This window comes from Rhipicephalus sanguineus, chromosome 9 (genome assembly GCF_013339695.2).
Source record: "Rhipicephalus sanguineus isolate Rsan-2018 chromosome 9, BIME_Rsan_1.4, whole genome shotgun sequence".
Lineage (NCBI taxonomy): Eukaryota > Metazoa > Arthropoda > Arachnida > Ixodida > Ixodidae > Rhipicephalus > Rhipicephalus sanguineus.
Genome location: NC_051184.2, coordinates 48,133,207 through 48,156,180, shown reverse-complemented (window position 1 = coordinate 48,156,180; position 22,974 = coordinate 48,133,207). Strand labels below are relative to the sequence as shown.

The window sequence follows — 22,974 nt, the reverse complement described above, 5'->3', positions numbered from 1 at the left end:
TTACTAGCCCGACTCACAACGTTGACGTTGATTTTGGACCGTCCATACTAGATGCCGTAATACGTTGTACCGCAGAGAGAGAGCGAGAGTGAAAGAGATAGAAACTGTATTCGTCGACGATCAACAAGGTCCTATCGTCTTCCATGCGTTCGTGGACATGACTTCTAAAGCAAAAAACTGCTCAGTGGTATTGAAAACTCGCGCCTATGTCAGCCAATGTCCTTTGCCTACACTCAGAGAGTGACCAGCAGAGGTCTAATTTGACGGCCAGTGTGCAAAAAAAAATGACTGTGAGCAGCTCGCGCAGCGCGTGGCTGTTTAGTCCTAACTACTTGAAGTTTTGTAATTAATATTTTTTTTCATACAAACTTGATGTGAACAAAAGCTATGCACTTGGTCTTTAGGAATCATTTAAGAATATTCAAAGCATTGAAAGCCAGAGTTTGCATTTATCGGGAAAGTTTTTGTCATTTTTGTAACTAGTGTCCCCGTTTGTAGACACCAGTTTCTACCCTTAAAAAAGGAAACTTTTGTTCCAATATATTTTTTTTACACTTTTGGAGCACTTTTTCTAGCGCTTTTTTTTTTGCAGTGAATAGCCTAACCTTCAGTTCTAAGCATCTTACTATGCCAGACGGGATAATGAAAGCAACTCGGTGATGTAGCGCTGTAAGATCCTTTCTTTTCCACATGCGTCGCTCTGTCAATTTGCCACGCCCTAAAAAGTATCAGCACAGCCTGCCCATCGATGGAATGGCGTCGTTTTGCAATTCTAGCTTGAGAGGCAGTGCTTGATTGCCACAAAACCATCGACCGTTGCAGTTCCCACACTTTAACAATGTGTCAGCACAACGGAAACGTAGCCAGAAATGTTTCCCGGTGGAGGGCGGGGGGAATTAACCGTCCTTTTTTATATTCGTGCGTGCGTTTGTACGTGTGCGTGTATATATACACATGCAAAATCAAATAATTTCGGGGGGGTTTCAACCCCCCAACACCCCCCCTTCCTGGCTACGCCCCTGCAGCACACCTCACCTTTCAACGTCTTTAGCAACTCGTCGTTGAGTGAGTTAAAGCTGCCGTAGGAGGACTTCGTCTTTGGTATCTTGGTCTTATTTAACCATCCGCCGCAGGCGAAAGAGTAAAAATCTTGGCACGGGTCGACTGTGGTGTCCAGAGAGTCCAAAATCATTTTTGCTGAAAAAAATCAAAGACGACGCAGCATTTGCGATTGTACGCTTTCTCTTAGGCTCAAGATGTGTAAGTACTGTATCACAGCTTTTGTTTGATGTATAGTGCTTCGACTTTTCATATATGACGGTGACAGAGAACATTCCCGTGTGCATTCCACAATCAGAGGCGGCGCCAAGGGGTCCCTCCCTCTTTCCCACGAAGAGAAAACATAGCCAAACGCGAGGCGTAAGTTCTCCGCCTCCCTGCCCCCCGACCCTTTATTTAAAAAAAACGGTACCACTTCTCTCCACAATCTCTAACTTTGTCAATACTGACTAAACAGTTTAAATAATTGTACCCGCGCTCTGCAGCTGTGCGCCTTTAAAGATTTAGGGGAATGTGTTGGAAGTGCAATTTCAACTGGCAGGATTATTTTGCACCGACGGAGTTATACTGCACAATACTCTGTACTTCCTGCTGCGTCGTATGAGCGTCTAGAAAATTTCATGAAGCAGACGAGCAATGGTCTCTGCAGAACGCCACACATTGGGTCTGAAACCTTCTACCAGAGCTTTTCTTGAGTTTATGTTACCATACTGTAAGAAAGCAACAAAGACTTAGCTTATATTGCATGCTAGAGGGGACTTTGGCTGCTCAGGTCTTTGTATTGTTTATTTTTGGATATTTTTAATCCTTAAGTAACCTAACAATCTTTTTGAATATTTTTGGATATTTTTAATCCTTAAGTAACCTAACAATCTTTCAATTAATGAGAACCATGAAGTAAGACTTTTTACAGTTATAAAGGCGCATAGATGCATGCCGCGGTGACGCCTAAATTATAATATTATCTCTTCTGAAAAGTACCATATTTCATTTTTCTAGATTCAATGGGACGAATTTCTTCCGAAAACAAATGCCATGGGTGACAATGACCACTTATAGTGTACTACATGAAAATTATATCGCGCAAATAAAAAGAAGGCAACTTTTACCTCGTTTCCGGCAAACCTCAGTGCGACAGATGTTATATCTTCCTGAAAAAAAATCAGAGCTATTTCACAAAGTTGTAGAGTACTAGTCGAGATCAATTTTTTTTTTACTTTAAAAGATATAAGTGCGCGCAGCTATTTTCTCTGCTGGATTATTGATTCAATATTTCGTTTAGTCTCGTCTCGCACTTTATATATCTCGAACTATCAAAACTCGAAACATCACAGACCACGCTATTGAGCAAAACGACTGACGACCAGAAGAAATTTGAGACCATCGTCACCTGGTTAGAAGCGCTTATGAAACTTACCATCGCCCCCTTCCCAAACCGGAGTATGTTGCTTGAAGTCTATAAAAAAAGAAACAAAGAAATTATATTATAAAAGAACCTTGCACATGAGTCAATTGTATCACGGAGCGAGAAGACAAGCTACAGCTCGACAGCTTCAAAAACAGTTTGGCCAAAGTCACGAAGTGGTCTACACCGATGCCGCCAAATTAAGCCAGGGCTGCGTCGTGGTAGCAGTTCAACCACTGCCACATACCGTTAAAACTGTCGCAGCGTCGGTGAACACGGCCTGTACCGCAACGGCGGAAGCAGCTGCTATTGCGCTAGCCATTAGAACTTAAGAGGCGGAGAAGGTCTCCGTGCTTGTCCTGCCTGATTCGCAGGAGGCTTGTACAATGTTTTTACGTGGAGGGCTACCGAATGTCGCCTTGAAAATTCTCGGCGACAAGCTGACACGGGACCATGCCATAATCTGGTGCCCAGGCCACGAGGGTATCTCGGGTAATGAGCTGGCGCGCACGTTAGCTCGTGAATTGACCAACCGAGCGAAGAAAGACGGCGATAAACGATACGAACCTCACACTGCTCGCGATATACTGGAGCATCAACGTGAGACAAGACAGCGGTATGCCCCACCGCACAAATCACTTAAAGTAGACGATGTTCGCAACCTTAGACGAATTCAGGTTAACACCTATCCACATTTGGAAAGGTTCCATCGTATAAGCCCCACTGTATATCCAAGCCAATTTCTGTGGTGCGAGTCGAGACCGACGCTGCAGCATGTCACACGGGAATGCCGGAACAAACCTATGGAGGCGCAGTGGCCTCTGATACGATGCTGGGGGAGCCTTGGGAGGCTGTCCGCGCCCGAACTGACCTGAAGCCCCAAAGGGGTCTCCTGGATCAAGCCGGGCGAGCAGCGGCGCCCACTGGTGTCCTGGAATGGGGAACCCACCCTTGAAATTTCCTCCTCCTATTTTTTTCTTTCTTCTTCTCATTATTAACGTTGTATCCTCCTATACCACCTATTTATTCGTACCGTTGGAAACATCGATGTTTTTGAAGGTACAACTTCTATTTTATTAAAATAAAAAACAAATGGAGTTCTTGTCGCCATTGAATGGCGACGGCTGCCCCTTTCCACTTTGTTGTTAAGATAGAAAAATAATATGAAGCAATATTAATATATGTATACATATATACAGTCCTACATTTGGTAAGTTCAAAAGTTCTCGTTTGAACAGAGCACACGTGCAATCGTACTGCACACTTTCAATGTAGTCCGCTCAATATTCATCACAAATATTAGTGTCTCGAAAGAAACGTTGAAGCATCACTTAGTAATTAATCCGAGATGGCCATGGTCCGAGTATATGTGACGTTCCCTCCGAGTCCAGCGAGTGGAGTTCCTGTCCAAGTCGCGGACTATATATAAAACTCACCACGTTTTTGCCTTTTAGGCGTTTCTCAAAATGGCTTCACCGCAATCAATGTAGCTTACGCCCTTGAGACATCAATGAGACTTTTTCCTGCTCGCTTAACTAGCAAATAACATTTCTTAAGAAAGGAAGGATGGAGCATAAAAGACAGCATACAAAGGACAAACGTGTCGTCGTCTTTGTCATTGGTGTGCTGTGTTTCTTGCGCAATCATTCCTTTATGAAACAATGCACCAACTAGCCCCTAAACACGTGCGACTAGAAGATCTCTTAAGGGGCACATCAAGGTCTTCGATACACAAGGCTTATTTTTTTTCCTAATCTCGACAATGAACGTTACCTCGATCATGTAGTCGAATTGACAAACGCGAACGTAAGTCATTGATCCGTTTCTGCAAAAAAAACACAGGGACAGTATATTGTTGCTAGTCATGTTATTGGCGTTTTACTGCGACTGTGCTCAGAATAATAGTTGGGGTTTGTGGGGGTCCGCCGTCTACTCCAAGGAATGGGCGCTCAGCGGGATTAACCAAAAACCATTTATTAGTAGAAACAACACTTTAAAGAAAACGTTACGGCGGCAAGGGCAAATATGGAACAAACTCACAGACAGTTTCTACGCACAACTTCCGTGCCGGTCCCGCTAACCTTCGCCCCGGCGGACCGCACGCCGCGCACACCAGCACACTCCACGAAAGTTCACCGAGCACTCCCCCTTGGCCGCTCGCTGCGTTCGGTTATGAATCTTTTGGGTATCGAGGGACATGCGCAGTGGGCTCCGTTGTCGCTTGGTGTCATCGCCGGTGTGGGCGAGGGTTATCAGTGATCCCCACACATTCCCCCCCTGAACAAAAAAAGTTCGCTGCAGGTCATCGGCAGCTACAAGCTTTGCTTTGGCGGCGGCCTCCTGGTCTCCCTTGAGGTCGGCCGCAGTCTGCGCGGCTGCCACCCCAATCGCTCCCAACGTTGCTTCGAACTTGCGCAGGGTGCCACCGGGCTCGTGCTCCGTGCGCTCGACCGATATCGTCTTTCCGTGTAGTTCGGTGGGGTGCCGGTTCTGGATGCACTTGTTCGTCTCCTCGGTGGTGCTCACCATGATGAAGCCGCAACGCTGCGCGCCAGGCGTCTTGCTCGCAGTGACGGCCTTTGCGAACACCCCCTCGCCGTGCTCGCTGAAGAGTGCCTCGAGGTTGCCCGTCCGAGTGGTTACGGCCACACCCTCGTTTTCTGCAGTCGCCTTAGCTGTCGTCTTTGTGGCCGTGCAGACTGCCTGCTTACTTCTCGTAACGGCCCTCTTGGTGGCATCCTCCCTGGCCTCCGTCGTCGTCGCTGCTTCAGGCCTTGTTGAGGAAGGTGTCTCGGCGCCGGCAGCCTCAGCAGCTTTCGGCGTCTCCGTAGGCCCACTCACTCTCGCCGCAATGGCCTGGTCCTCTTCCGCCGCGCCCGTGTTGGAGTCGTCGTTGTCGTTGGAATGCGCGACCAAGGCCGCCTCACCTTCGTTGGTGGCGTCTGTGTCGTCCTCGCCTGCATCCATTGCCGGGGCCTGGTCCACTCGTAGCTCCCCAACTGGAGCCTTCGAGTTGGCATTACCGCCGTCCGCGGTCTCGTCCTCTTGCGCCGGTGTGTAGTCTCGCCCAGCCGGGGCCGTCAGCCATTCGAAGTTCATCGTTGGGACCGCCACGCCCTTCGCCGCGCAATAGGCTGCCGATTCGGCGTGTCCCCGCGCCGCGCAGTACACTGCGGAGGCTACGTCGAGGCGCTCCATTGTCTCCAGCAGCATTTGAAGTGCGGCCTCCATTATTGCTGGCAGTAGACGGGGCCGATTTCACGTTGGGCGCCAGTTGTAGGGTCCGCCGTCTACTCCAAGGAATGGGCGCTCAGCGGGATTAACCAAAAACCATTTATTAGTAGAAACAACACTTTAAAGAAAACGTTACGGCGGCAAGGGCAAATATGGAACAAACTCACAGACAGTTTCTACGCACAACTTCCGTGCCGGTCCCGCTAACCTTCGCCCCGGCGGACCGCACGCCGCGCACATCAGCACACTCCACGAAAGTTCACCGAGCACTCCCCCTTGGCCGCTCGCTGCGTTCGGTTATGAATCTTTTGGGTATTGAGGGACATGCGCAGTGGGCTCCGTTGTCGCTTGGTGTCATCGCCGGTGTGGGCGAGGGTTATCAGTGATCCCCACAGGTTTAACGTCCCAAAACCACCATATGATTATGAGAGACGCCGTAGTGGAACCACTCTTTAGGTATGTTCCTGCGTGTGATTGTATGTGTGCGTGTATATGCGCACGTGCAATATTTAAATATTTTGGGTTTCAACCCCCAACCCCTCTACACCCTCCCCCCCCGGCTGCGCCAATGAAGCATTTCTATGTACCGACGACCGCTTCACACAATTTATTTTAACCTTCGAGTTGAATTCGGTTTTGTAAAGGCAGGCGTTACATTCAGCTTACAGGCGCGTTCTCAGCTTGTAGGCACGTTGTGACCATGACGGTGCTGTCGCGGAAAATAAGCAGCCTTTTATTTGCCGTGACATCGCACAGCTGGCGCATGCTATCACAACCGGGTTTTAGAATTATGTTCCAGCTTCATAAACAGTTTTTGTGTGTGTGTGTGAATTTCTTCATAAATCCTCTTCTTTTTTTATGAATGCTTTTCAAAAACAATATCTCATTTCCTGTTGTCTGCTTTCAACACTGACTTAGCGGAAGCGGAATTTAATGTGCACTTTTTCCCACCTGTGTATAGCAGGAGACAGAGAAAGAGAAAAAAAAACTCTTTAATAAAGAACAAAGAATTCTGCCGGCGTCTATAAAGGCACCTACGTGCTACTCTGCATAGGGGAGGGGGACTGGGGACAGAAAGGCCCTAGGAGGAGTAGGGCAGGAAGAGAAAAGCGAAAAGAAAAGAAAATGCCGTGATCGCGGTATGTGTACGCATGACAACGTAATGGTGGCGATAAAAGTCACTTTAGAGTTTACCAGGTAAGTTAAGGTCCTAGAGGAACTTGAAGAGGAATTTTAAAATTCGTCCTTGCTGAGACGGACAAGACATAGGCCCGAGTATTTTCTTGAGATCTTGCGGTGTTTGGGAATTCGAGCATATTCTACATTAGAGACAGGTTCTTCTCTGTATGTCTGGCGATCTAACAAAATGTGTTCCATTGTTCCTAGTGCACCACAGTTGTCACAGTATGGGTCAGTGGTCAAACGAAGGCGGCACATGTAGCCATTGGTGAATGCTGCCTTGAGGCGAAGTCTATCACAGTGTGTCAAGGTGACAAGGAACGTGATGCGGAAGTCTGGATTTTAAGTCAGGGTCTATGGAACGGAGAAAAGAGATCTTGGTGCGCAAGATTCCATAATAGTCGAATAATATTCCATAAATAGGAGGTTATGCTTCAAGCTCCGTTGAGTCGCCGTAACAATCTATTTCACCATAAATCAGCGATACTTCAGCACTCATCTGTTATTGTGTAAACAGAGAACTTGCGAGAACTCACCTTCATATTGTTCGATTCCCCACGAAGTCGTTAATCTCATCCATACTAATGCGCTGACCAGAATTAGAAGGTTCATACTTTAGATGTCACTCCAACGCCTCTTGAGCAGCAAGGACTCTGTCAGGTAAAATATTTCTATGAAGCCTCAAACATGCACTGCATTGTGTATTTCACTACGGATACGTACGCATGCAGCGTCGAAAAGTTAAATTCAGAGTTTATTGAAAGCGTGCATAAAGACTCGGCTGTCAGGAGAAGAGACAAAAGAAAGCCTGGCATAGATTTTACGCGGTTTGTATGCCTCCTCTAAAAATAAAATTCACATTGGCAACTTGAACGATAGCAGCATTTATACAACGAATACATAGCGCAATGAAAGTACTTGTTAACTGAAAAGGAAAAAAATGCGATGAAAAAGAAAGCACGAAGCAAGAGCAACATTTCGAAAAAGATGCACAGTTAGTGTACCTTGTAATAAAAAAAATTAAATTGTAGTTTTCGCTTGGGTAACATGGCAAATCTGGGGCAGATAATTTGTCACCGTATTGTGTTCGTGAGGCAGGAATGTTCAAGATTACTTGGTTGCGTCTATTGTACCTTGTATTCGCCATGCAACCGAATACCCGTTACACCTCTATCTGTATCTCTATCTATATCTAAGTAGCGTTATCCGTGGTCTTTTTTTGTGATTATATTATTTTACATTTTATGACAAACTGCCTTTCCTTTCTGGTAACAATGTAAGAGATTTATACATGCACTGTGGCTAAGCCAAGCCAATTAGTTTAATGCTATAGTTTTAAGAGATAATGTCAACAATATTCTTTCCTGTGTGCCCAAAAAATATCGTTTTTTTGCAATACATGTTTCATCCGACATGGCTTTTCATTATTTTCCCCAAACTTGTACAGGTATACTGAGTTGGGCTCATCAGGTCTTATCTTCACCCTTTTCAACCCATGTCCATTTGCCGAAACGTCTGTTTGCCAACGCACTGTTGCCGCAACTAACCGCGGAGTCCACGGCCGATAGCCTCAATATCACGGTGTGGCGGTAGGTGGCGCAACAATGCAGTTTTCCGCCACTCCGCCACGCGCTGCAGATCCCACAAACTTTTGCTGCCGACAATACATACGTGTATAACATAGAGGAGGAAAAGAAGAAAGAAGAAATAGGCGGAAGGGAGGTTAGCCATTGCTCAGACCGTATGGCTACCCTGTGCTGGAGAAAGGGGTAAGGGGAATAATTCAACAAGGTTGCAAGTTGGGCAAGTTCTGTTGCCTGTCCTGTGTCACGCGTGCGCGCTCAGCACCATTATGGAGGGGGATAAAATATTATAGGAAAGATATGTCACAAAAAAAAGAAAGAAGAGCAACAAAAACTACACACATGAAGGAAGTACGCGGATGACATGATTCCCGCACAATAGCGACAGTCAAAACCGGCTCATTGTCACAACGGTGACAAGTGCGGGTGGGACACACATGTTTGGACCAGAAGCACACATAAACACAAATAAAGGGCACGTAATTAAAAGCGATAGCAGTTGGTTGAACAGCTGCAGCCGGCGCCCACCTGTTACACATTATGTGTTGCTATGTGTGTTTTGTTTTTCAAACAAATGCTGAAGTGCATTGAGTGCTGTTAAATGTGCTACTTTTGAGGGACCAAAGCTACTGCGATTCGGCTTGTGTAAAGGTCGCTGGCTTTCTTTATTTCCTTCTTTGGGCTAAAAATACCTTGTATGACTCACTGCCAGCTCGGCCAACAGCAAGTGATAGTGATGTAAAAGGTCGGCGGGTTTTTTATTTCTTCAGCAATTGTCTATGGGTAGCGCGTCGCCGTGACCGGTTCGCCGATGTAATTCGCGCAGTGGCGCGTCGTTGTATTACGTCAATGCGATGCCGTTTCATTATATGCCTCAACAATGTATTTTAAAAAAGGCAGGAGTGAGGGGAAAATGGAAACTTGTGGTAAAAAATACTTAAACAGGGGGTGTGCTGGCGTCGACGTTTCGACAAGCGGACTTGTCTCCTTCAAGGCTCCAACTGCTTTGCAGCCTTGCAGCAGTAGTAGCCTTGAAGAAGACAAGTCCGCCTGTCGAAACGTCGACTCCAGCACACCCTCTGTTTACGAATATCTTTTTACAATGTATTGCGTCATCGAGGTCATTTCTCACTCGACCTTTCTGCCTTTTAATATAATCTATCTATCTATCTATCTATCTATCTATCTATCTATCTATCTATCTATCTATCTATCTATCTATCTATCTATCTATCTATCTATCTATCTATCTATCTATCTATCTATCTATCTATCTATCTATCTATCTATCTATCTATCTATCTATCTATCTATCTATCTATCTATCTATCTATCTATCTATACACCACTCCAGTAGTTTTGACATCTGAACGAATGACGACGATGTAGTTACGCTTTATTAGCTCTGACAGAACCGCGAACAGGACAAGAATGCATTCTAATAGGAAAAAGAGCCATTTGACTCTTTTTATGAGTGGTTACTCGCCGCATATATGACTGTGTGGCCATATCTTGGAAAGAGGCGACTAAAGACAGCGTCGCCATCTCTGCGCTGCTACAGAAAACATGAGCGAACCTTGCCAACAAATCTTGCTAAGCCTTCTGCAGCGCAAATCCACTTTTCATCTCAAAACGGAGCTATTTTATCGGCGGTACACGATTGGCGAAGCCTCATTACTCAAATTTAAATCAAATACGAACATTATTAGGGAATGAATAAGTTTAGTAATGCAGGACGACAGCTACAAAGATTCGAAGTGGACGGCTCTCGCTTCAACAGGCACCGCCATCTTGCCCTACGTACGGGATCTCTTGCGTGCGTTAGCGTTGAACGCTATATTCCAGAAATAGCGTTCGTACGTAAGAGCTCGGGCTACGTTTACGTTCTGCTCATGCGCAGTTAGGAGCACGCAACGCTAACGCTAACGCTAAATCCTTGCGTTTGCTGTTTTCCGCTATACTAAAACTCGCTACTGTCCTTAAGGAGACACGTGAACTATTTGGAGATCATCATGTTACTCCCTTCAGAGAGTCATGGAACCTAAAAAAGGCATAAAGTGTCTCCTTAAAGAGGGTCACATAGGCGGCAAGTCCAGACTCAACGAAAGAATTAACACACACTCCCCCTCTCTCTTTCTTAGATACGAAGCATCTTATGGCGGAGTTCAATCCGGTGGTTATGTGCTGCGTGACCACCCTTACTGCACATGCGCAACCCCTCTCCACACACCTCCTCTCCACTTCTACTCTCCCTCTCCACTTCTACTCTCCCTCTCCACTCCCCCTCTGAAACGCGGGCTCGACATGCCGAAACGCTGCTTTGCATGGCCTCATGGTCCTCTTTAGCGGGAGATGGTGTAATTTTTTTTCTGTTTTGAGCGAGAACGGTGTGCGTGACGTCACATTGTCGTCTTGCTCGCGGCTGTAGCTGAGCACAATATGGTTATGCACTGCGAAAACAGTGCGATGCCTTCGACGCCATGGGAGTACTCAGTACAGTAATCAGAACTTCGTTTATCTAAAAACCGTATCCCGCAGTAGTTAACTTTATCCTTCTAGACATTATCATTCGCGTCGATAGGGATCCACGCACCTAACCTATCGTTTTCCTCGTGACTCAATAATTACGGTTCCACATGCTTAAGAAAAGGTCACGGCCACTTTATATTATGTCATTGCCAAAAATACCTTCGCTTCCTGGCGCCAACTGTGCTGTAACATCCCAAGCAGGGACACTGTATCGGCCACTGCTGCTTTCGTGGGAACAATGTAAAATACTTCGCTGGACATTTTAGCGCCATTGTTACGCCTGCCCTGTAGGTGTACTTGAACAGCTGCATCCTGCGGAAACTAGCCGACTGTTATGCCAGTACGAGTTCAGCAATGCACAGATCGAGGTCGCAGAATTTTTCGTACGCGAGTTGAAAACTGAAATCATTTTACACCTTTCCACCGCAGAACCAATTAAACAATGCAAACGTGTCAGCCACTTCTTGTAATCGATTGTATACCAGTAGTAGGTGCACTTCTATGCGACAGCGGTTTTTAGACTGGTACAGGCAAGCTCGCTTCTAAACAGGATTCGATGCGTAGCACCGCGTTGCCGAAAAGCGACAGAAATGCAATGAATTATTGCCGACACCTGCCTCGCAGTCCCAACTTGGGTTTTACACATAGGGCGCCAGTATTTTTTCATCGTCATCATCATCAGCTCGCTCTTACGTCCCCTGCAGGACGAATGGTCGTCCCATTGATGTTCAGTTTACTTGTGCCTTACGCGAACTCAGTACATTCTATGCCTGCAATTTAAAGTGCGCAGCACTTCAAGGAGCCGGGCTGTTGTAGGCTGTGATCGTATGCTGTCGTCGTAGCTTGGGGTAACGCAGGCAAAGCATTGCCATCTGAGCGTGCGCTCGCGCCAAAGAGAAGTCTTCTTCATCTTGTTCTTCGAGCGCCTTGATGATGGTTTTTGAATAAAGGTATCTTCGCCGGTAGAGTGGAAAAGAGCAAAGGTTTAATGACGTCATTTACATTGATTTTTCGAAGGCATTTGATCGCGTGGCTCATTGTCGTCTCATGTAGTTTGCAAGGGTGGACGCTTGGGCAAGTTAGTGTGGATTCATTTCAAAAAAAGAAAAAAAGAGGGTGACATTATTTTTAGGTCTGGCGGTTGCATGCCGCCAATTTCCCACAGGGCGGGTGCCCTCCCAAACGACTTTGAACTTCGTTCTTCCGAGCAACAGGCCGGAACTGCGCTTTTCCCTATTTTACCGGTAGATACCCGGCGGCAGCAATTCTCTGCCTCCCACAGCAGAGGCGGATGCTGAACTATTTCACCAAGGCTGTGGTGGGTTAAGGTGCGCCCAGGAGTCTTTGCAGAACCTTATGGGGCCACCTTTCGAGATGAGTACCCATTAACAACCGAGCGCCAGGTAGGTGTACTCGTCTACCCCTTTAGAAAAACCGGTGGGTTCCCGGTCGGCACTGGAAATCGAACCCGGTACATCCCGCATTGGAAGCGGATGCTCAACCATGTAGCCACCGCTGCAGTGGCTACATGGTTGAGCAAAGAGTTTCAACTTTTTCAAATGAGTCGTCTCATGGCTAAGCTCGGTTCTCTAAATCTTGACCCGCTTACTTTATCATGGATCAAAAGTTTTCTAACAGCACGATCACAGTTCACATTCATCGGCGGTAATCTTTCTACCCTCACACACGTAATATCCGGTGTTCCTCAGGGATCAGTTCTTGGCCCGCTTCTCTTTCCTATCTTCATCAACGACTTGCCATCCGGAATAACGTCATCTATTCGCCTCTTTGCGGATCATTGCCTTGTCTACCGTCGAATCTCGAACAGTAATGACCAATCCTTACTACAACACGATTTAAACCTAATCGAATCATGGTGTTCGCGCTGGCTCATGGAACCTAATGTTTCAAAGTGCAAATGCATGGTTGTTTCACGCAAAAAAACTAACCTTGTATATCAATATACTCTTAATTCTACAGCTCTGACACATACTTCCTCTTACCGATACCTAGGCGTCCTCATTACCAGTAAGCTGTCGTGGTCGGAGCATATCTCAAATATTGTAACTGACACATCCAGGACCTTAGGCTATTTTGAAAAGAACCCTACATCTGTCCCCTCCAGAAATTAGGAAAATGGCATACGAAACTTTTGTTAGAAGAAAACTGGAATATGCTTCCGCTATATCGAGCCCCTACCAAGAATACTTAATCACCTCTCTTGAGGCGGTCCAAAATCGTGCTGCCCGATTTATTTCATCAAACTATAATTCACACACCAGCGTAACCCACATTAAATCATCTCTTGAACTTTTAACAGTAAGACGCAAAATTTTCCGACTCGCCCTGTTCCATAATCTATATCACAACTTTTCCCATCTGCATGGTACACTGTTACTTCCACCTGCTCGAACTTATCGCCGCCTGTTAAACTCTAACAGCGTCCAACGCCTTCACGGTTCGACCCTTACATTTAATAAATCATTTCTTCCCGCAGCCATCGAGGATTGGAATTGTCTTCCGGAATCTATTGCCATTGAAAAAAAATCAGAAAAATTCAAGGAATCCTTAAGTACGCTCTTTGTTAAATGACTTTAATTATGCATTTTTTGTATTCATGTAATTTTTTTTCACTATTTCGCCGTTGTATACTACAGATATTGTACTTAATATGTTTTGTGCCCACTAAGGCTTGTATCATGAAGTCCACTTGTTTTGACTTCTCTTCGTCTGTTGTGTTTTTGTTAATTCCAATTTTAGCTCCTTACCATCATTGCGTTGTACGCCTCTTTTTCAGTGAACACTGGCCAGGAAATAAGTTCTCTTGCGTGCCTTGTACTTTCTGTAGCGCTGTTGGTTTTTTTTTTTCCTAGGCATTTGCTGAACTATGCCTCATTTCAACCTTGTAACACCCCACCCTATGTAATGCCCTGTTTATGGTCCTTAAGGGTTAACAAATGATGATGATGATGATTATGCTGATGATGATGATGATAAAAAAACATGGATGATCCCTCCGTCATAGGAATCGGTATAACACGAAAGTGAAACGTGTCTTCACAGAAGTAGTGCTTATTGTGTAGTGATATATGAGAGCTTGTACAATGTTTATTCGTGTTTGGCAGCTCTAGCACCGTTTGACGTGGATGCACCCATGTTGACAGCATGTCTCTATCGCGACGACTAACGCCCATGATCATTATTAAACCGTTATGGTAGCTGACGGTGTGAACATATATTTGGACACAGCGAATCGTGAATCCCGCGTAAGGATGATATCAGCAAGCTCATAATCAACACTGGTACCCGGTATGCGCTTCTTCAAAGCGTATTCAATTAAGGAGAGAAACGGCACGGTGTGCGCTTTCTAGTAATGGGTAGCCGACGCTTGTGCTCATGCATACATAACACACACTGCGCTTCAGCAACACGGCCGGGAGGTAGAGGTTCGTAGCCTGAGCCGCAAACGCGTGCGTCCCGCTGGCCTCTGTCTCGCAGGCGCGGCACTCGCTCCACCAAGGCACGACATTCGCCCGTCGAAATCGCGTCCTTTCTGCAACGCATATTGCAGCAGTTTTGTTAGTCGGTGCTCTCGCAATTGAAGCAGTCGGCCGCGGAGAAATCCCGTTGGTGCACGTGGAAACTGCACTACTCCGATGAGCCGACGCACGCTAACACGAAGCCAAAGGCAAAGAACGTAACTGCGTCAAGGGCGCCTCGGCAACGCCAGCGCGGCCAGTCTACCCCTCTGGTATCGAGACGCTTTAACCATGACCTCCGATATCACGTGCAATCTCGGAGTAAGCGCTAGTAAGTGTCGATCTTCAAGCATTACTTCTGTTCACATCTCACAGACGGCAGCACCGCCCCGCTCCGCCCGCCGCGAAAGAGAGTGTGTGAAAGATATAAGGCGCGTTCGCGCCGTGTCTAGCATCTCCCGAGTTAGGTTACTCTTTATTACTTACTTTTGCACCTCATACAATAATATTACAGTGCATAAACAGTACATACAGAGGTAATTACCGGAATGGTTACATAGTGACTAGAATTCCTTTAGACGGATAAGTGGCTCAAGATGTTCGAGCCACTCTGGAATTGGGTCTTTAGTTTTACACTCTTCAATAAACTTCGTGATCATTTGGCGGAAATATTCACGAATGGGCAGTGTATTGATATCAGCATGGCGAACTGCCATGTACTTTTTCCAAATACTGTGAAGGCCGAGCAACATAACAGTATCATAAGGTGCTCCATCGTCTTCTTCATTAACTGGTAAAAACCTGATCCCGTAGGCATCAATCGGTAAATCTTTTTTTATAGTTCTCTGCAGGATGTCCCAGAAGAACACCCCTTCCCAACAATCCAGAAAGACATGTTCGATGGTTACTCGGTAGGGTGTCGGGCGCTTGCCGTCGCGGCCGCAACGTCGTGGGTTCGATTCCCAGCGGGGTATCTTTTTCTTGGTTTTTTTATTTCTCACCTGTTGGCGTCCATTTTATCAACGTCATATCCGTGACGGATGTACTTGGTGGACCCCGGCATAAAACACTTTCGTGTTAAAACGCATCCATGCTAGGCAAACGTTCGTTCTGGCACACCATGCGCAAGCTCTCCTCTCGTGCCCACACTTCGTTCTCTTCTTTCTACCGATACACATTGAACCAATATAACTCAGGCAAAACCACATAAAGCATAGCCAACTAGCAGTAGCATATTGAGCGCTCGCTCGCGCCTTCTCCCTCTTGTTCTTGGAGCGCCTTGATGATGATATAAACGCAGGCAAAACTACATATAGCATGCCTAGAGTGTACTAGTACACTGTAGCATAGCCAACTGTAGCATATTGAGCGCGCACTCGCGCCAATCAGGTCTCCTTCCTCTTCTTCTTCGAACGCAGGCAAAACCAAGTATAAAAATTGAAAAAAGGGAAGCAAGCGAGAAATAGAAAGAGAGAAAAAGAACTGAAAAAGTAGGGAGAAAAATAGAAATAAAGAGGACAAAAAAACACAGAAAAAACTGGAAAAGATAACAAGAAGGAAAGAGAGGAGGAAAGAAAGAGAAATGGGAAGAGAAACAAAGAAGGCAACCCAGCCCCGCACTTCCTTCAGGCTTGGCACCCCTAGGGAGAAGCTGTCTTAATATTTCTTTTTAATTTTATAACTTAAAGGGGCCCTGCAACACTTTTCGAGCATGCTCAAAAAGCGCTGCCGATCGGTAGTCGAGGCTCCCGAGAACACGCGAGCCAAATATTATAGCGATGCGCACGGCCTGGAATTTACAATAAATTCTCAAAGTCAGCTGAAAATCGCTCCCTCTTCTCTCGACAAATGATGTATTAGTCCGCAAAATATGACGCGATTGTCGGCAGTTCCACCATTGGCTGATGTTATAATCACGATAACACCCTCATTATTACTCTCGTTGTTAATTTTGAGTTCAATAAGTAGATAATATGTATGTTTATATTCTGTTATCGCGTTAAAAACACCGAACAAACATTAATATTAGCACTTCCGGTCTCACCGACAGCTCGTCTGCTCGTAGTTGCGTGGTTCCGTTTTCTTCGCCATGCGCAGTGCCGAAAACGTGAATATTTCTGTGCTTTTGACCATCGCCGGTTGCCGTTGAGAGTGGCAGCCGTTCGAGTGTTGCCTCGTCAGCTGGGAACTGCATCGTCGGCACGTTCTCACGACCGATCGAGGCAGCCGTGCAGCATGTCTCCGATAACAATGCTGGCGTCCGGTAATGGCGGCGCTTCGGGGTCGTCTGCCAGTGCCGTCTTACGAGGCGGTGTATCGGAGTATGCGCCGAAACCGATCTCAGTTGTCATCCGTTCCAAACGAGCGCGCAGGTTTGCTTCCATGGTTGGCAAAGCGATGAAAACACTACGGCGTTCGAGGTGCACACCCAACATTACCAAACCGACGCGCAGTTTTCAAGCACGCGCGATACACAGTACTATCGGCTCCGCTCGACGAGAACGACGCAAGCCGACCGGAAGTGGCGGCACAGACCACGTGGTTGCGCCCAGACGTCAGAGAGAAAAAAATGAAGAAAAAATTTCCGCTGGCGCTCTTGGGCGGAGCCTCGCTCGTCTGCGCTCCCTCCCTCGACTCGCTGCCTAGCTCTCCGCGCGCTAGCGGCGTTGAGTTGAGGGAGAAAGCTGTGGAACGTGATCTCTATAATTTGGTAACACCACTTAGACTTAACGGATTCGAAAAATTTTTGCGGCATATGACTCGTGAAGAGTCATACGTCAATAATGAGACTATTCCAATATAACTAAGAAAGGTGTTGCAGGGCCCCTTTAAACTAATACTCTGGGCCCTCGCTTAGCTTTACTCAAATTGCGATTTATTTTTTAGGAGGCAGCTTTTAACATATCTATGCTTTCTTCCGCGAAGAAAAGTCAGGTTTCTTTTTGCGCGCCCTTTTTTCAGCTGTAACACTCGCTAATCAGCGCAGCTGCAAAGTTACGGGTAGAAGCATAAATTGGACATCTAGTTCCATTAATTGTTTTGTTATTCTTGTGAAAATTCTGTGGTAGCATATACTAAGAATTGTTTTGTCATATGTGCTTAATTAATAATCAACCTCCATTATTGAAAGCAACGATGGGACGTAATTTTAGTAGTGAGAAATGCGGCGTGGGACACATGGACTCGACAGTTATGGTTGTAAGTTGCGAAATTTCAAACGTTCATGTAAATCGCAGAACGCTTGTATACTGTATGAGAGCCCTAAATAAACGTCACACATGTATAAATAGATTGCAGTTTTCATAGGTTGTGCTACGTCAAGTGCCATGGAACTTTACTACGTCATCTTTAATTGAATAATTAGCACGACCGTCCAGACATTTTTTTCTACATATGCTTCATTTCATAATTCTATTTCACTTGTGCTCTTGGGAGTTGGGTAGAACCTAAATCACCTTTTTTCTCGTAATACGACTTATATTTTGCTTCTATTTTTTTACATTTATATTTCGCTTCTCGGGGAAAGTCGCCGGCGCCATACTAGATGGTTTACTTCAATGCACAGTTGTCATTTTAGCATTTTAATTTTCGCACATATCCTGCAGGAGTAGTGAGGATAAAGACTTTAGAATTTAAAGTCCCTAAAAGCAACACTATTTCAGCAAAAAATTTGTTCCTCGAAGAGAAAAGAGATCTGTGTATTTGGTCACTTGACAAAGCGCCTCTGCATTTTGCATGGTACATAATGAGGGATTATGCATGCCTGCAAGAGGTATCTCAATGCAATTCTTGACCGCTATGTAACTATGCATTAACATACAGTGCGCAAATGCCATTATTCTGCGATGTGTTCAAGTGTACAAGTTGTAAAAATCTAGTCATTAATTTATTTAGTAATTGCATACCTGCTTCTCCTCGTGTGTGTATTACAGCAGGGGGGTCATAACATGAAGGAAGAAACAAGTGATCACATAACGCGTTCATTTGTGAGCTCCCTACTCATTTGTTCGTCGTGGAGTGATCTGCTAGTACATATTTAGAGTAACTTCGTCCCAGAGATTATTTACAGAAGAATAAAAGCACGTTCCAGTTTAATCTTATGTTTATAATCTCTATTTTCAGAATGGCTAAGCGGAATCTTCGTTTGATTATTTCATGTTGTAGGGAGGCGTGCTCTGCATATCAATAATATATTACACAATATTCGGTTGGTGTTGATATGCTGAAATGCAATGAAAACGTGGCAAAGATTTGGGGCACAATTTCAGACCAGGCACCACCTTAAAAATTGTTCTTACGGGCAGCGTTTATAATATCACTTAAATATTTGGTGCTTCTCTTACTGGCCCACCCATACACATCGGTAAAGAAGTAAGAGAACGTTCAAGGATTGTTGAGCCCAGTTCAGCTCGCCCGTAATGCGAACACGCCCGGTAATTTTTACCAAGCACAAAATGACAGTAAAGTGTACACACTGAAAACTGAAAAACGCCTACAGTTTAGTGCACTCTGCAAGATATATTCGTCTTTCAGCCTTAGGACTTCGTTCATTTCGTCGCGTTGAATAGGCTCAGAAAGATATCAAAAAATATTTTGTCCATCAGTCTGAGATATTTCGAGTAATGCTACCGTGTTCGGCCTATGTGGTTGACCCCATCCCGCAAATACATTTCTAGGCTTTCTTGCGTTTTTTTTTTCACTCCTGTACAGACATGGAAATGTTTCCCTCTCCGACTGGTATCAAGAAAAAAAATGAAAACCTTGGTACCTGGAGAAATATGCTCGAAACGTAGAGATAACTTACATTACCTTGTGGCTGCAAATAAGATTTCGAACATCCATATCGCTCCACTAACGCACACACCCAGACACGACGAGAGACTGCCGCCATAAACACACCTAAACAGTCGCGAACGTTCAGGAAATAGATTTTCTATCTGAAGTACGAAAAAATGAGACGGCTTTCCTGTGAAAATCTTCGAAGCAATTTTCCAAGTGGCGGACATTTTGCTGAATTTCGCATCTACGCTACTCTAGATGGCATTTATGTTTCCATGCTAGTTTGATATGGGCACTTTGATTGTGTATCTTTGTTAATTTTGTTTAATAAATCCCGGGAAATATACCATAAATATATATTCGCCTTTTTCCTCTCATATGTGCAGTATACAGCCTTCTTGAGCGGACTCTGAATCCTCAAGACACGACAAAAGATGGCTCCGATTTCATTCCGAATGTCTGTAAGAGCCAGTGCAAATACTGAGAAATAGACGTTTTTTCACGATTGGTAACTAGACATGTCAATAGGCATGTCAAAGCGAGAAGTCGAGACTTGTAGCCCATAAAGCACTCATTTTCGCACTCAAGTCCATTGAAACATAGCGGGAGAAACATATAGAAACGTATTGAAAGCACTCACGCCTTGGCGTCCCTTAACTGCTTGCGGTGAAATATAGCGGTCCGCTACGTAAAAGGGGAGCCTTTGAGACTGCGAGCTTCTCGCCTACTTTGGTCCGACATCGTGCCTCTTAGGTCTATTGTTACTCGTCTCAACAGAAGGCGCCGACTGGGCAAAGAAAGCACAACGATTCCTTTCAGCAAAATCGAACGCCTTTCAAGAGGCCACAATGAGAGTCTTGGAGTCATGCTAAGCCGGTCGTTCAATATGTATAGACTCGGTAAAGTTATGACTGCTTTTAAAACAGCGCTCCGCGGAAAATTTTGAGTTAGTGTACTTTATGTGCTGAGGGAACTCGCATTAGAGGAATATTGTCACATGTTCGTGACCGTGAAGGAGTAAGCGGGAAGAAGGAAGGAGGAAACTCTTTATTGGGCGAATTTGTGCCCAGGAAATGAAAAGTGAAAGTACAAGCAATACAAGCTGTACACTGATACCAGTAGTCAAAGTCGTCGGCTGTCGGTAATCTGCCCAAGAGTAAGGGGCGTTGCCATATACACGTGACAGCCAACATTCCAGCGTTATCGATGGTGTTCTCGTTAGTTCCAGAATGAACTCCAGTGTTCGCGTTGTGAGCGTAATTCAATCAGAAGAGTCCAAAATAATCGGGAACTTTCCCAGGCATTCTGGCTCAGCCTGCACAAGGCAGTAGTTGCACGTGTAACTGGTCGGTTACTTTTCAAAAAAGGGAAAAGAAGCGAGCGTGGCTCTATGTTCGTGTGATATTTTAGCGCATACAAGAATGTTCCCTAGATTTCGCCACTGTATTCTAGGTCACTGTTGCGCGGAAGTTATATTTTTTTCCTTTTTTTTCGCAGGGTCCGGAACAGCCTAAATTTTAGAAATATTGTAGAATGATCTCGTCATGCAGCATAATCTGCTGAAGATACAGACCTATAATATGCCGTGACTGTTCTTTGAAGTATGTAGTTAACTGTTGCAATCAACATTGCTAGCGCCAGCGAGAGAGCCAAGAAGACCACGAAGAGAATGTTAAATAAACCGACGCAGCACCATTGACTGCATGCAAATTTAACATTATTTATTCTGAAATTATTGTTGTAGCGTGTTGTCCATAAGCTCTGCTTTATTGCGGTCATACCTCTTAACTGTTTAATAAATTATTTTTGAAGAGACGTAGAAATTAACAACTATATTCACTAGCTATATTCCTCTTTTAAATCTCATGACAACGAGGTGGTTGCAACTCGGTAAGATATTGAATAAAGACGAGCATAAACGAAAAAGCAGAACACGGAGAACTTTAGTGTGTACATGTTTCAATTGTTGGCAGAAATTACGGACGCGTTAGGCCACTTGGCACAGTGGGCACATTGATGTACTTCTGTAGAGCAGTAACAATACTTAAAAGAAAGAAAGAACGTCACAGGATAGAAAAAAAAATCACGAACGTACGTAATGCTATATACCATGCCATTGCATGACGGCAAGCGGAATATGCAATGAAGACAAATTCTAAAGAAAGATTGCTTACGCAAAAAACACAGATGTGATAAGTATAAAAATTAAGTCATTGTGCATAGAGAATTTCAGATAAAAGTTTCTTTTTTTTTCTTTTTTTGAAGTGTTGCAGGCGCGTCTCATTTTGTTATGTGTACTTTTAAGCTTGGTTTCAATTATTGATTTGTTAACGCTAGCTTTGCAGCTCTAGTGCTGTCCGACCTTTCATTCTTCATACCTTTCATTCTTTTTTATTTCTTTATTTTTGCCTCCGTTTCTTTTTCCTGTATGCCGCATACGAGCACCCCATAATCAGCTGGTTGGCGTTATGAGCCACCCGCATAATTTCGAAAATGCAGTCCGAACGACCTACCAAGTCTAATAATAGCAAACTTACTCGGTCAATTGTTCCACATCTCTTTTTCCATAATATGTACATTCCCTGCGACATCATTGCTGTCAAACAAATTTTTTTGCTTTCTTGCGTCGAGTGCGTCTATGACAGTGTTGTTTCTATCGTTTAACCCAATAGTGTACGACCACGTAATAATATTATTAGCCCTACACAGAATGACCGTTTTCTTGTTTTAAAACTTCAGTCCTTATTTTATCTCACGTGCTAGTGTACCTCAATTTGATATAAAGACATGGAAATGCAGCGATAAGGAGGCCGTTTTATCTCTATATTCATAAGCTATGCGTTAAAGTGAATACGTCGACGGAGGATGTTTTTAGACCTTTCTCACGAAGTACGTAGCGTAATCAGTGGCAGAAAAGGTGCCTGTGAAAACATGTCCTTGTATTTGCTAAATAAATGAAAATATTTCCTTGCTTATCTAAGTAATGACAGTAAGCAACGCGTTCTGGTGTTGTCCCTGTAGGAATATATCAAATAATTTTGACAGTATTACCTGAAACGCCTTGTGTAGCATAGACAAAAATTGCAGGACATTCGCATAGTGAAGTTGCACATCTTTTACCAAACCAGGAGCTTGGTTCGCTTGGAGGCAGCTCATTCAGCGTGAGAAGCTTATGACATAATGAAACCGCCTTAACAGTTATCTCGGAGCGCTTATATAACATTGAAAATAAAATTTCACCCTCAGCATCTGCAAACCGTTGGGCAATGGCGAATAGAAGTTGCGCAACGAGCGATCCTCGCTGTTCGATTTATTATGTGTACTTTGTGTGAATGGAGGTTGTATAGACAATTTTACGGATGGGTTTTGGTGCCGCCATATCGGACTGTTGTCGCGTTGTATTTTTAACAGCTAAACGAACAGCGCTATGGTTGACGCATACGCATGAAAACGGTTGCATAGGGCGTATCGAGGTTTCGTGACCTTGTTAATGTCTCATCACGACAAACGAAATAAGAAAACGTTTGTTTAACCACCCAAGATGGCGGCGTCCATATGTCGAAAGTAATCTCGTCGCTAGAGGAGTAGTACGAATCGTGAAAAAGACGATGTTTGTGCGCTCACGTTCATCAAGGTCATGTTTGGTATATAATGATGGCCACTTTTAGATGCGAAGTATCTTAAGGCCGAGCTCAATCCGGTGGTGTGCAGGCGTGACCACCCTTAC

At 44.9% G+C, this 22,974-nt stretch overlaps 1 protein-coding gene across 1 annotated transcript in view; it reads right to left on the bottom strand.

Moving 5' to 3' along the window:
• Positions 1–20,007, bottom strand: part of LOC119405130 (neprilysin-1) — a 49,001-nt gene extending 28,994 nt beyond the window's left edge. The window contains exons 1-5 of the mRNA XM_037671924.2: positions 19,888–20,007; positions 7,414–7,530; positions 2,477–2,515; positions 2,169–2,210; positions 1,036–1,197 (exon numbers count right to left, since the gene is read on the bottom strand). Of these exons, the coding sequence (XP_037527852.1) occupies positions 1,036–1,197; positions 2,169–2,210; positions 2,477–2,515; positions 7,414–7,489 (319 nt within the window). The 5' untranslated portion in view covers positions 7,490–7,530; positions 19,888–20,007. The remainder of the gene's footprint in view (positions 1–1,035; positions 1,198–2,168; positions 2,211–2,476; positions 2,516–7,413; positions 7,531–19,887) is intronic.
• Between the last annotated feature and the right edge of the window lie 2,967 nt (positions 20,008–22,974).